Here is a 12,534-nt window from a genome sequence, read left to right as displayed (position 1 = left end):
AACACTTGAGGGAGAAATCAGGAGGCTAAAAAAAGACCAGAAGACATACAAGCAGAATTAAGCCACTCAGCCTATTGAATCTGATTTGCCATTCCATCATGGCTGAAATATATTATGCTTCTCAACCCCATTCTCCTGCCTTCTCCCTATAACCTTTGATGCTCTGACTACCCAAGAACCTATCAAACTCCACCTTAAGTACACTCAGTATGACTTGGCCTCCACAGCTGCCAGTGACAATTAATTCCTTAGATTCACCACCCTCCAGCCGCTAAAGAAACTCCTCCTCATCCCTGTTTCAAATGGACATCTCTCTATTCTGAGACTGTGCCCTCTGGTCCTTGACTCACCCAGTATGGGAAACATCCTCTCCACATCCACTCTCTAACTCCAGTGAATACAAGCCCAGAGCCATCTAACATTCCTCGTGTTAACCCTTTCATTCCAGGAATCATTCCTATGAGTCACCTCTGGATGCTCTGCAATACCAATATATCTTTTCTTAGATAAGGTGCCCAAAACTGCTCATAATACTCCCAGATGTGGTCTGACGAATACCTTATAAAGCCTTAGCGTTAAATCCTTGCTCCTATATTCTGGTCTTCTCAAAATTAATTCTAACATTGCATTTGCCTTCCTTACCACCAACTCAATCTGCAAGCTAACCTTTTAGGGAATCTTGTACAAGGTATCCCAAGACCCTTTACACCTTTTTTAAAGATTTTTTTCCCCATATTGAAAATAGCCTATGCCTTAATTTCTTCTACCAAAATGCATGAACATACATTATACACTATATTCTATCTTCCACTTCTTTGTCCATTCTCCCAAACTATCCAAGTCCTTCTGCGTATTCCCTGCTATTGATGAAGGAGACGGGGCAGTAGTCAAAGGGACTTATTCAAGTTGGAGGTCTGTAATTAATAGTGCTCTGTAGGGATCTGTGCTGGGACATCTGCTGTTTGTGATGTATATAAATGATCTGGATGAAAATGTAGGTGGGTGGGTTAGTAAGTTTGTGAATGATACCAAGATTGGTGGAGTTGTAGGTAGTGTAGAAGACTGACAAAGAATACAGCACAATATGGATCAGTTGCATATATGGGCAGAGAAATGGCAGATGGAGTTTAACCCAGATAAATGTGAGGTGTGGCAGTTTGGTAGGACAAATGCAAGGAGACAGTATGCTTTTAAGGGCAAGACCCGTAACAATGTTGCTGAACAGAGAGATCTTGGAGTCCAAGTTCATATCTCCTTGAAAGTGGCTACACAGGTCAATAGGGAGGTTAAGAAGGCTTACGGAATGCTTGCATTTATTAGTTGAGACATTGAGTTCAAAAGTCAAGAAGTTATGTTGCAACTTTATAGAGCTCTGGTTAGGCCACCTCCTGGAGGATTGCATACAGTACTGGTCACCCCACTATAGGAAGGATATTGAGGCTCTAGAGAGGGTGCAGAAGAGGTTTACCAGGATGCTGCCTAGTTTATAGGGCATGTGCTACCATGAGAGACTGGGTAAACTTGTGTTGTTTTCTCTGGAGTGGCAGAGGGGAGACCTGATGGAGGTTTATAAGATGATGAGAGGCAGAGATAGAGTAGACAGGAATATCTTTTTCCCGGGGTAGAAATGTCTAATACCAGAGGGCATGCATTGGAGGTGAGAAGGGGTGGGTTCAAGGGGAATGTGAAGGGTAAGATTTTTACTCAGAGAATCCATGGATGCTTAAAGGCTTTTCAGAGACGTTTAGATAGGCACATGAATATGAGGGAGATGAAGGGATATAGCCATTGTGTAGGTAAGGAGGATTAGTTCTTGGGGTTTTAAAGATTTTTTTGCTGGATTGGCACAACATTGTGGGCCAAAGGGCCTTTTTCTGTGCTATACTGTTCTATAGAGCTTTGAGTACAGGAGTTGGGGTGTTACATTAAAATAGTATAAGCATTGATGAGGCCAAATTTAGAGTACTGTGTGCAGCTGTGGTCATCTACTTACAGGAGAGACATCAATATGCACTAAAGACTGCAAAGAAAACTTACAGAGGTGTTTTGGGCAACACACATCAAAGTTGCTGGTGAACGCAGCAGGCCAGGCAGCATCTCTAGGAAGAGGTACAGTTGACGTTTCGGGCCGAGACCCTTCATCAGGACTAACTGAAAGAAGAGCTTGTAAGAGATTTGAAAGTGGGAGGGGGAGGGATGGAGACAAGAGCTGGACAGGTGATTGGCAAAAGGGATATGAGGGGATCATGGAACAGGAGGCCCAGGGAGAAAGAAAAGGGGGAGGGGGGAAAACCCAGAGGATGGACAAGGGGTATAGTGAGAGGGACAGAGGGAGAAAAAGGAGAGAGAGAGAAAGAATGTGTGTATATAAATAAATAATGGATGGGGTACAAAGGGGAGGTGGGCATTAACGGACGTTAGAGAAGTAAATGTTCATGCCATCAGGTTGGAGGCTACCCAGGCGGAATTTATAAGGTGTTGTTCCTCCAACCTGAGTGTGGCTTCACCTTTACGGTAGAGGAGGCCGTGGATAGACATATCAGAATGGGAATGGGACGTGGAATTAAAATGTGTGGCCACTGGAAGATCCTGTGGACAGAGCGTAAGTGTTCAGCGAAACAATCTCCCGGTCTGTGTCGGGTCTCGCCAATGTATAGAAGGCCACATCGGGAACACCGGACGCAGTATATCACCCCAGCCAACTCACAGGTGAAGTGTCGCCTCACCTGAAAGGACTGTCTGGGGCCCTGAATGGTGGTAAGGGAGGAAGTGTAAGGGCATGTGTAGCACTTGTTCCGCTTAAGTGCCAGGAGGGAGATCAGTGGGGAGGGTTGTGGGGGACGAGTGGACAAGGGAGTCGCGTAGGGAGCGATCCCTGCGGAAAGCAGGCGGGGTAGGAGGGAAAGATGTGCTTAGTGGTGGGATCCCGTTGAAGGTGGCCGAAGTTACGGAGAATTATATGTTGGACCTGGAGGCTAGTGGGGTGGTAGGTGAGGACCAGGGGAACCCTATTCCTAGTGGGGTGGCAGGAGGATGGAGTGATAGCGAGGAGATGCATTTGAAATGGGGGAGATGCGTTTGAGAGCAGAGTTGATGGTGGAGGAAGGGAAGCCCCTTTCTTTAAAAAAGGAGGATATCTCTCTCATCCTGGAATGAAAAGCCTCATCCTGAGAGCAGATGCGGCGGAGACAGAGGAATTGCGAGAAGGGGATGGCATTTTTGCCAGAAACGGTGAAAGAGGAATAGTCCAGATAGCTGTGAGAGTCAGTAGGCTTACAGTAGACATCAGTAGATAAGCTGTCTCCAGAGATAGAGACAGAAAGATCTAGAAAGGGGAGGGAGGTGTCGGAAATGAACTAGGTAAACTTGAGGGCAGGGTGAAAGTTGGAGACAAAATTAATGAAGTCAACGAGCTCAGCATGCGTGCAGGAAGCAGCACCAATGCAGTCGTCGATGTAGCGAAGGAAAAGTTGGGGACAGATACCAGAATAGTTTTGGAACATAGATTGTTCCACAAAGCCAACAAAAAGGCAGGCATAGTTAGGACCCATACGGGTGCCCATGGCTACACCTTTAGTTTGGAGGAAGTGGGAGGAGCCAAAGGAGAAATTATTAAGAGTCAGGACTAATTCAGCTAGATGGAGCAGAGTGGTGGTAGAGGGGAACTGGTTTGGTCTGGAATCCAAAAAGAAGCGGAGAGCTTTGAGACCTTCCTGATGGGGATGGAAGTATATAGGGACTGGACATCCATGGTGAAAATAAAGCGGTGGGGGCCAGGGAACAGGCCAGGGTCCAACGTATAATTCTCCGTAACTTCTGCCACCTCCAACGGGATCCCACCACTAAGCACATCTTTCTCTCCCCAACTCACTCTGCTTTCCGCAGGGATCGCTCCCTACGCGACTCCCTTGTCCATTCGTTCCCCTCCCATCCCTCCCCACCGATCTCCCTCCTGGCACTTATCCTTGTAAGCGGAACAAGTGCTACACATGCCCTTACACTTCCTCCCTTACCACCATTCAGGGCCCCAGACAGTCCTTCCAGGTGAGGTGACACTTCACCTGTGAGTCAGCTGGGGTGATATACTGCGTCCGGTGCTCCCGATGTGGCCTTCTATATATTGGCGAGACCCGACGCAGACTAGGAGATCGTTTCGCTGAACACCTACGCTCTGTCCGCCAGAGAAAGCAGGATCTCCCAGAGGCCACACATTTTAATTCTGCATCCCATTCCCATTCTGATATGTCTATCCACGGCCTCCTCTACTGTAAAGATGAAGCCACACTTAGGTTGGAGGAACAACACCTTATAGTCCGTCTGGGTAGCCTCCAACCTGATGGCATGAATATTGACTTCTCTAACTTCCGTTAATGCCCCACTTCCCCCTCGTACCTCATCTGTTATTTATTTATATACACACATTCTTTCTCCCTCTCTCCTTTTTCTCCCTCTGTCCCTCTCACTATACCCCTTGCCCATCTTCTGGGTTCCCCCCACCCCACTTTTCTTTCTCCCTGGGCCTCCTGTCCCATGATCCTCTCATATCCCTTTTGCCAATCACCTGTCCAGCCCTTGGCTCCATCCCTCGCCCTCCTGTCTTCTCCTATCATTTTGGATCTCCCCCTCCCCCTCCCACTTTCAAATCTCTTACTATCTCTTCTTTCAGTTAGTCCTGACGATGGGTCTCGGCCCGAAACGTCGACTGTACCTCTTCCTAGAGATGCTGCCTGGCCTGCTGCGTTCACCAGCAACTTTTATGTGTGTTGCTTGAAATCCCAGCATCTGCAGATTTCCTCGTGTAAAGGTGTTTTGAGTCCTGAGGACCTCAATTATAGGGGAAGGTTGATGACATTAAGACTTTATTCCCTGGAATAAAGAGAATGATGATAGTTCAATTGCAATATTTAAGGGAAGTTTGGATAGGTGGGGGTATAGTTTTTGGTCCAGGTGTGGGTAGGTAAGAATAGGCAGAAAGACAAGTTGGCATGGACTGGATGGGCTGAATAGCCTGTTTCTGTGCTGCAGTGCTCTATCACTCTGACTCCTAGTTCCAATGAAAGGGTTTCAACCTGAAACGTTAATTCTGTTTCTAGATACACTGCATGGCCTACTGAGTGCTTCCCCTATTTTCTGCTTCCTGCTTTTGAATTCCAGCACCATTTGTTTTAAGCAACACACATCAAAGTTGCTGGTGAATGCAGCAGGCCGGGCAGCATCTCTAGGAAGAGGTGCAGTCGACGTTTCAGGCCGAGACCCTTCGTCAGGACTAACTGAAGGAAGAGTGAGTAAGGGATTTGAAAGTTGGAGGGGGAGGGGGAGATCCAAAATGATAGGAGAAGACAGGAGGGGGAGGGATGGAGCCAAGAGCTGGACAGGTGATAGGCAAAAGGGATACAAGAGGATCATGGGACAGGAGGTCCGGGAAGAAAGACAGGGGGTGGGGGGGACCCAGAGGATGGGCAAGAGGTATATTCAGAGGGACAGAGGGAGAAAAAGGAGAGTGAGAGAAAGAATGTGTGCATAAAAATAAGTAACAGATGGGGTACGAGGGGGAGATGGGGCCTAGAGGAAGTTAGAGAAGTCGATGTTCATGCCATCAGGTTGGAGGCTACCCAGACGGAATATAAGGTGTTGTTTCTCCAACCTGAGTGTGGCTTCATCTTTACAGTAGAGGAGGCCGTGGATAGACATGTCAGAATGGGAATGGGATGTGGAATTAAAATGTGTGGCCACTGGGAGATCCTGCTTTCTCTGGCGGACAGAGCGTAGATGTTCAGCAAAGCGGTCTCCCAGCCTGCGTCGGGTCTCGCCAATATATAAAAGGCCACATCGGGAGCACTGGACGCAGTATATCATTTGTTTTAACCTGATTTTGCACCTCTACCTCAGTTAGCCCAAGGTGAGGGTTGAACCAGGTCACTGTGGCTGCGGAGGAGGAACTCTGCAACACTACTGTGGTGCCCAACTGACTGTGGTGTGTGGTATGACTGTGGACAAAGACCCACCATCAGTAGGCCAAAGGACTGTTCATGTACTGTACTATTCTGTGTTCTAGATACATTACTATGGTATTACTGCTTTAACAAAGTTTTCTTGCAAACTGATTCTTTACACTTCTGCTTTCAGTAATTGGTGCATTGATTGGAAAACAAGAAGGAAGAAACATTGAAGTGATGAACTCATTTGAGCTTCTGTCACACACAGTGGAGGAAAAGATAGTTATTGATAAAGAATATTACTACACTAAAGAGGAACAATGTGAGTATTACATTTTGGAGCATCATACAACCTACATTCTGCCTGATCGCATTGATTCTGAATTGGACTTCGGCACTGCGCCAGGATTCAATGTCCCTGTAATTCTCTTGGGGTGTTGCTCCAGATTCCAGTATCTGCAATCCTCGTGTCTCTTGGGCACTAAGCCCAACCATACAGCACTGATCTTCATCCTGTCAGCTTCTGAGACTTGCAATATCATGTACCTCAGGACTGGAGGGACACCATCAGTGCTTTACTTGGAAAATCCTCCATATCTTGTAACGGAATTGGTGCTGAGCCGACCTCTGTGACCTCTCACAGTATAGTATTCCCAACCTGAAACTGCAATTACACTTGGCCGGCTCCGATGGGCAGGCCTCGTTGCTAATTCTAATTCCCAAAATGGGCAATATTCCAACCTCTCCATCCAGGAGTATTTGCCAGTCAGAGAAAAAAATTCGAGAATGTTTGCAAAACCTCCTTGTGGAAAAATCCAGAGTTGCTACTGATTGTGGGAATCCCTAGCCTACGATCTCTGATTGGTGAAGGAACTTTATGGATGGCGATCCTGGTGCTCATGAGTTGGGAACACTCTCAAACCCAGTGTAACTGGCAGAAGGAGGGCACATACTCCACTTCAGACCTATTCCCTCCTGCCTTACTTGTGGTCAATTTTGCAAGTCCCACACTGGCCTCGTCTGTCGTGTCTGAACCCACAGAACATGTCATCTTTGACTCTCAGGGACTGTTGCCTTTGTGGCACAAGACTTTAGTGGGAATGCCACTTGACCAGCTTTTCCTCTGCTTCCTGTTGCATTCCTCAAACAACTTCTCACCATGTTGTTGTAGATCCATCTTTTTTTACCATATCATTTCTATAAAAGAGGGAGTTTGTAGGACGGGAGACAGTGGGAGTTTGTAGGATGGAAGACAATATGGTGAAGTGGGGTTTAAAGGCCAGCAAATCCTGTGAGTGTGGCGAAAGAGCGCAGAACGTTGAACACGTTCTGCACAACTGCCCACTCTCACCTGGTTTAGCTGACACTGACCTGCTCAACGTCAACTAAACAACACTAAAATGGCTGGCTGTCTGGTGTGACAAGCTATGATGATGATAATTTCTATAAACACATGCAATAGTCTCTTAATCACATTGCATCCTTGGACAGGTTATTTGCTAACACAGCACACTTAGGTTCAACAATGTCCCCTATGCTTTCCCTGCACCTGTACCTTCTCCATGCATTAGAAGCTTTCACTGTTTACCCAACTTCTTTTTACCCCTCCGCTCACTGAATTGATGGTCTCTCTGATTGTTTTCTCCTCTCCAGTTAAGCAGGTGTTCAAGGACATGGAATTCCTAGGTTGGTATACCACCGGGGGTCCTCCAGATGAGTCTGATATCCATGTTCACAAGCAGGTCAGTGTACTGCAGTCGATAATCCGATGGAAGACAGTTGTACCTTGTTCTCCCAACTCTAACTCTGATTAAGCATAGACTTCATTTCATTCTGAGTGGTGGGATAATATCTTTGTCTCTGTCTGGAACAAATTTATTAATTTACTGTTATTTATTCTGGGAGGTAACAATGTAAAAAATATAATAAAATATAGATCAATTACATGTTCAGCCAAGAATGTCTACATCACCGTTTTAAGTTTTCTTCCATTTCTCTTCATGTAGCATTATTGACAGATCCTTTCATTCCTTTCTTGTGTTTATCTCTAGCTTCCCCTTAAACTGTACCCTGTGAGAGTTTTACAGTCCTCAGATCATTTTTTTTTCCTTTTTTGCATATAGATTTGCAGCCACCTCACTCTAATGCTCCTTAATCTGATATCAACAAGGAGGTAGTGCCTTCCCAACAGCATTCTTTTCTTAACCTTAGCGTACCCTGTTTGGTCACCACTCAGTCTTATCATTTCAAGAGAAAAGCCCCACCTGTTCTGCATCTCCTGATATATATTACCTTTTCATTTGTGATCTCAGTAAAGGAAGTTCAATGTGGATGGACTCTTTAAAGATGTCATCAGAAATACCTCAAATTAAAATATTATAAAGAGCAGTCTGTACAGATTGCCAAAGAGATCATGTTTGACTAACTTGATACATGAGATAGGTAAGGATATTGCAGAGATAAATGATGTAGATAGTGAATCATCTGTGAACTTTTGTTAATGATGCAGTCTGACAAGGTTTATGTATTTAACATTTCTGTGCTGTTCGGTTGTCCTTCTAGAACTGCAGTATTACCTTTTGATTATTAATAGTTTGGTACTATTGGTTTCCAACCCTATTTCTACTGATTCTACAAAGTGTATGCTTTATTATTCTACTAAAGTTAATTCTTTTACATATCCGGTGCTCCTGATGCAGCCTCCTCTACATTAGTAAATTGCAGAACCACTTTTATTGAGTACCTCTGCTCCATCCACCAAAAGCAGAATTTCCCACTGGCCAGCTATTTTAATTTCTATCCCCATTCCCGTTCTGACATGTCAGTCCATGGCCGCCTCTTTTGTCAAGATGGGGCCACTCTGAGTGGAACAATGCTTCATGTTCTATCCAGGTAGTCCCCAGCCTGATGACATGAACATTGATTTCTCCTCCCTGTACTTTTCCCTCCCCCTTTCCTCTTCTATTCCCCACTCTGGCTTCTGACCTCTTCTCCTCACCTGCCTATCACCTCTCCCTGGTACTCCTCCTTTCTCCCATGGTCCACTTTTCTCTCCTGTCAGATTCCTTCTTCTCCGGCCCTTTACCTTTCCCTCCCACCCAGCTTCACCTATCACCTTCTAGATATCCTTCTCGTCTTCCCTCACCTTTTTATTCTGGCATCTTCTCCCTTCCCTTCCAGTCTTGAAGAAGAGTCGCGGCCTGAAACATTTCCATGAATGCTGCCTGACCTGCTGAGTTCCTCCAACATTTTGTCTGTGTTGCTCTGGATTTCCAGCATCTGCAGAATCTCTTGTGTTTATATTTCACGTTATTTGCATTGAGCTACATTTGCAAATTATACATTCATTCTGTAAGGTAATTTCAGTAATTGTACAGAGTGGGACAATGGTTTTGGATTGAATCCTGCCACTCTGAAAAGTTTTGTTGCAAGTTGACACAGTGACTCTTCTACTGTCAGACAATGCAACAGTACCCATTTATTTACTGAACTGCACTCCCTCAGGACCACTTGGCTCATCCACGCACACAGCACGTGAACCTCACCCAATTTCTGAACCCACCCCCCATTTTGTCTGCATGACATAGACATCTTCCTATCCCTCTGGCTTATCACTGCCTGCTCCAATCCCACTCACTTGGATCCCAGGTAAGGACTTGAAACCTTCCCCTCTCAAATTATGGTCATAAAACCCACCACCACATCCCACAGACTTGGGCTTGAAGATTCCTGTTTCACTTCACCCATCCTACAAGTGTGGGGGAAAGGCCAATTCAGCACCCTATAGTGGTATGGAAGCTTTAGGAGGTGGGTGCAGCCTTACCAAGTGCTGGCTAGCCACACAGCTTCTGCACTCTGATGTCTGCTGTCTACCCTCACCCCTGCCCTGTTTCTCTTATCAAATTTAATGTGTCCAAGCATCGTCCCCTGCATTGACTGCTCTTTGTCATACTTCAATTTATTTGTTTCTCTACATTTTCAAATCAAGATTTCTTTCCTTCTGCTAGCATTAAGAGTCATTCAAGTTCTCTAGTCTTTTTCTGTGTGTTCCTTTCAGATAACTTTAGCTGAATGTACATACTCTAGAATTATTTTCTTTTCTGAAAATACCCCAATTTCTCTGCTGTCCCCAATTCTTATCTATGAGCCTGAGTGTATGAGAAATGGGTGTAAGTGAGGTTTTTCATTCCTTTGAGCCTGTTGCAACCTGCATCAACATCATGGTATCACTGCCTTTTGCCTGCATCTCCATATCACTGGCCTTCAGTATCAGCAAAAATATTATTTCACTATCCTATTGTGTCGATGTTTGCTATTTATCTGCAAACCATTATTTATTTTAATGATCATTGGTAAATACATTTTCTAGCTTCTTGATTTTCCATTTGTTTCTCAAATTCATTCCTAACCTCATATTTCCTTTGGTCATCCTCCACCTTGAGGATACTCTTGATTTGCTATTTAACAGCTGAGCATTTCACTTCTGATGTTTTCTGATCTTTCTGTTGTCGTAGTACACCAAATTATGTGGTGGTTATTAGTAGGAAGGTGATTACTCCAAAAGCAGCTTCTACTTGCCTTAATTTATTGCATAAATATATAAAAAATATAATTAGAAAATTAAGTCTTGAAGCTCAAAACACAAAGCCACCGCGGGTTTCCAAGGGAGTGCTGGAAACAGGGCCCAAGTGTCTTTCAGTGCTATTCCCTGAAAAAGTTCAGGGGAGTATGAGAAATGGGATCCTGGTGGGTTTCAGGGGAATGTGGAAATGGGACCCTGGTGGGTTACTGGGGAGTACAGGAAATGGGGCCCTGGTGGGTTTTGGGGGAGTATAGGAAATGGGGCCCCGGTGGGTTTTGGGGGAGTACAGGAAATGGGACCCTGGTGGGTTCTGGGGGAGTACAGGAAGTGGGACCCTGGTGGGTTTTGGAGGAGTACAGGAAATGGGGCCCTGGTGGGTTCTGGGGGAGTACAGGAAGTGGGACCCTGGTGGGTTTTGGGGGGGTACAGGAAATGGGGCCCTGGTGGGTTTTGGGGAGTACAGGAAATGGGGCCCTGGTGGGTTTTGGGGAGTACAGGAAATGGGGCCCTGGTGGGTTTCAGGAGAGTACAGGAAATGGGACCCTGGTGGGTTTCAGGGGAATGTGGAAATGGGACCCTGGTGGGTTCTAGGGGAGTACAGGAAATGGGACCCTGGTGGGTTCTGGGGGAGTACAGGAAATGGGACCCTGGTGGGTTCCGGGGGAGTACAGGAAATGGGACCCTGGTGGGTTTCAGGGCAGTACAGGAAATGGGACCCTGGTGGGTTCCGTGGGAATACAGGAAATGAGGCCCTGGTGGGTTCCGGGGGAGTACAGGAAATGGGGCCCCAGTGGGTTTCGGGAGAGTACAGGAAATAGGGCCTTGGTGGGTTTCGGGGGAGTGTGAGAAATGGGATCCCGGTGGGTTTCAGGGGAATGTGGAAATGGAACCCTGGTGGGTTTCAGGGGAATGTGGAAATGGGGCCCTGGTGGGTTTCGGGGGAGTATAGGAAATGGGGCCCTGGTGGGTTTCGGGGGAGTATAGGAAATGGGGCCCTGGTGGGTTTCGGGGGAATGTGGAAATGGGGCTCTGGTGGGTTTCAGGGGAGCATAGGAAATGGGACCCTGGTGGGTTTCGGGGGAGTACAGGAAATGGGACCCTGGTGGGTTTCGGGGGTGTACAGGAAATGGGACCCTGGTGGGTTTCGGGGGAGTGTGGAAATGGGACCCTGGTGGGTTCCAAGGGAGTACAGGAAATGGGGCCATAGTGGGTTTCGGGGGAGTGTGAGAAACGGGATCCCGGTGGGTTTCAGGGGAATGTGGAAATGGGACCCTGGTGTGTTTCGGTGGAGTACAGGAAATGGGACCCTGGTGGGTTTCGGGGGAGTATAGGAAATGGGGCCCTGGTGGGTTTCAGGGGAAGTACAGGAAATGGGACCCTGGTGGGTTTCGGGGGAGTGTGGAAATGGGACCCTGGTGGGTTCCAAGGGAGTACAGGAAATGGGGCCATAGTGGGTTTCGGGGGAGTGTGAGAAACGGGATCCCGGTGGGTTTCAGGGGAATGTGGAAATGGGACCCTGGTGTGTTTCGGGGGAAGTACAGGAAATGGGACCCTGGTGGGTTTCAGGGGAATGTGGAAATGGGACCCTGGTGGGTTTCAGGGGAATGTGGAAATGGGACCCTGGTGGGTTCTGGGGGAGTACAGGAAATGGGACCCTGGTGGGTTTCGGGGGAGTACAGGAAATGGGGTCCTGGTGGGTCCGGGAGAGTATAGGAAATGGGGCCCTGGTGGGTTTCAGGGCAGTACAGGAAATGGGACCCTGGTGGGTTCCGTGGGAATGCAGGAAATGAGGCCCTGGTGGGTTCCGGGGGGAGCACAGGAAATGGGGCCCCAGTGGGTTTCGGGGGAGTACAGGAAATGGGGCCTTGGTGGGTTTTGGGGGAGTGTGAGAAACGGGATCCCAGTGGGTTTCAGGGGAATGTGGAAATGGGACCCTGGTGGGTTTCAGGGGAATGTGGAAATGGGGCCCTGGTGGGTTTTGGGGGAGTACAGGAAATGGGGCCCTGGTGGGTTCGG

At 47.1% G+C, this 12,534-nt stretch overlaps 1 protein-coding gene across 1 annotated transcript in view; it reads left to right on the top strand.

Annotated features, from left to right (window-relative positions):
• cops6 (COP9 signalosome subunit 6) overlaps positions 1–12,534 on the top strand; it is a 62,237-nt gene that overhangs the window by 19,833 nt on the left and 29,870 nt on the right. The window contains exons 3-4 of the mRNA XM_072240720.1: positions 6,127–6,258; positions 7,590–7,678. Of these exons, the coding sequence (XP_072096821.1) occupies positions 6,127–6,258; positions 7,590–7,678 (221 nt within the window). The remainder of the gene's footprint in view (positions 1–6,126; positions 6,259–7,589; positions 7,679–12,534) is intronic.

Source organism: Mobula birostris, chromosome 22 (assembly GCF_030028105.1).
Source record: "Mobula birostris isolate sMobBir1 chromosome 22, sMobBir1.hap1, whole genome shotgun sequence".
Classification (NCBI taxonomy): Eukaryota; Metazoa; Chordata; class Chondrichthyes; order Myliobatiformes; family Myliobatidae; genus Mobula; species Mobula birostris.
The sequence above is the reverse complement of the archived record's forward strand: the minus strand, read 5'-3'. Positions and strand labels throughout refer to the sequence as shown.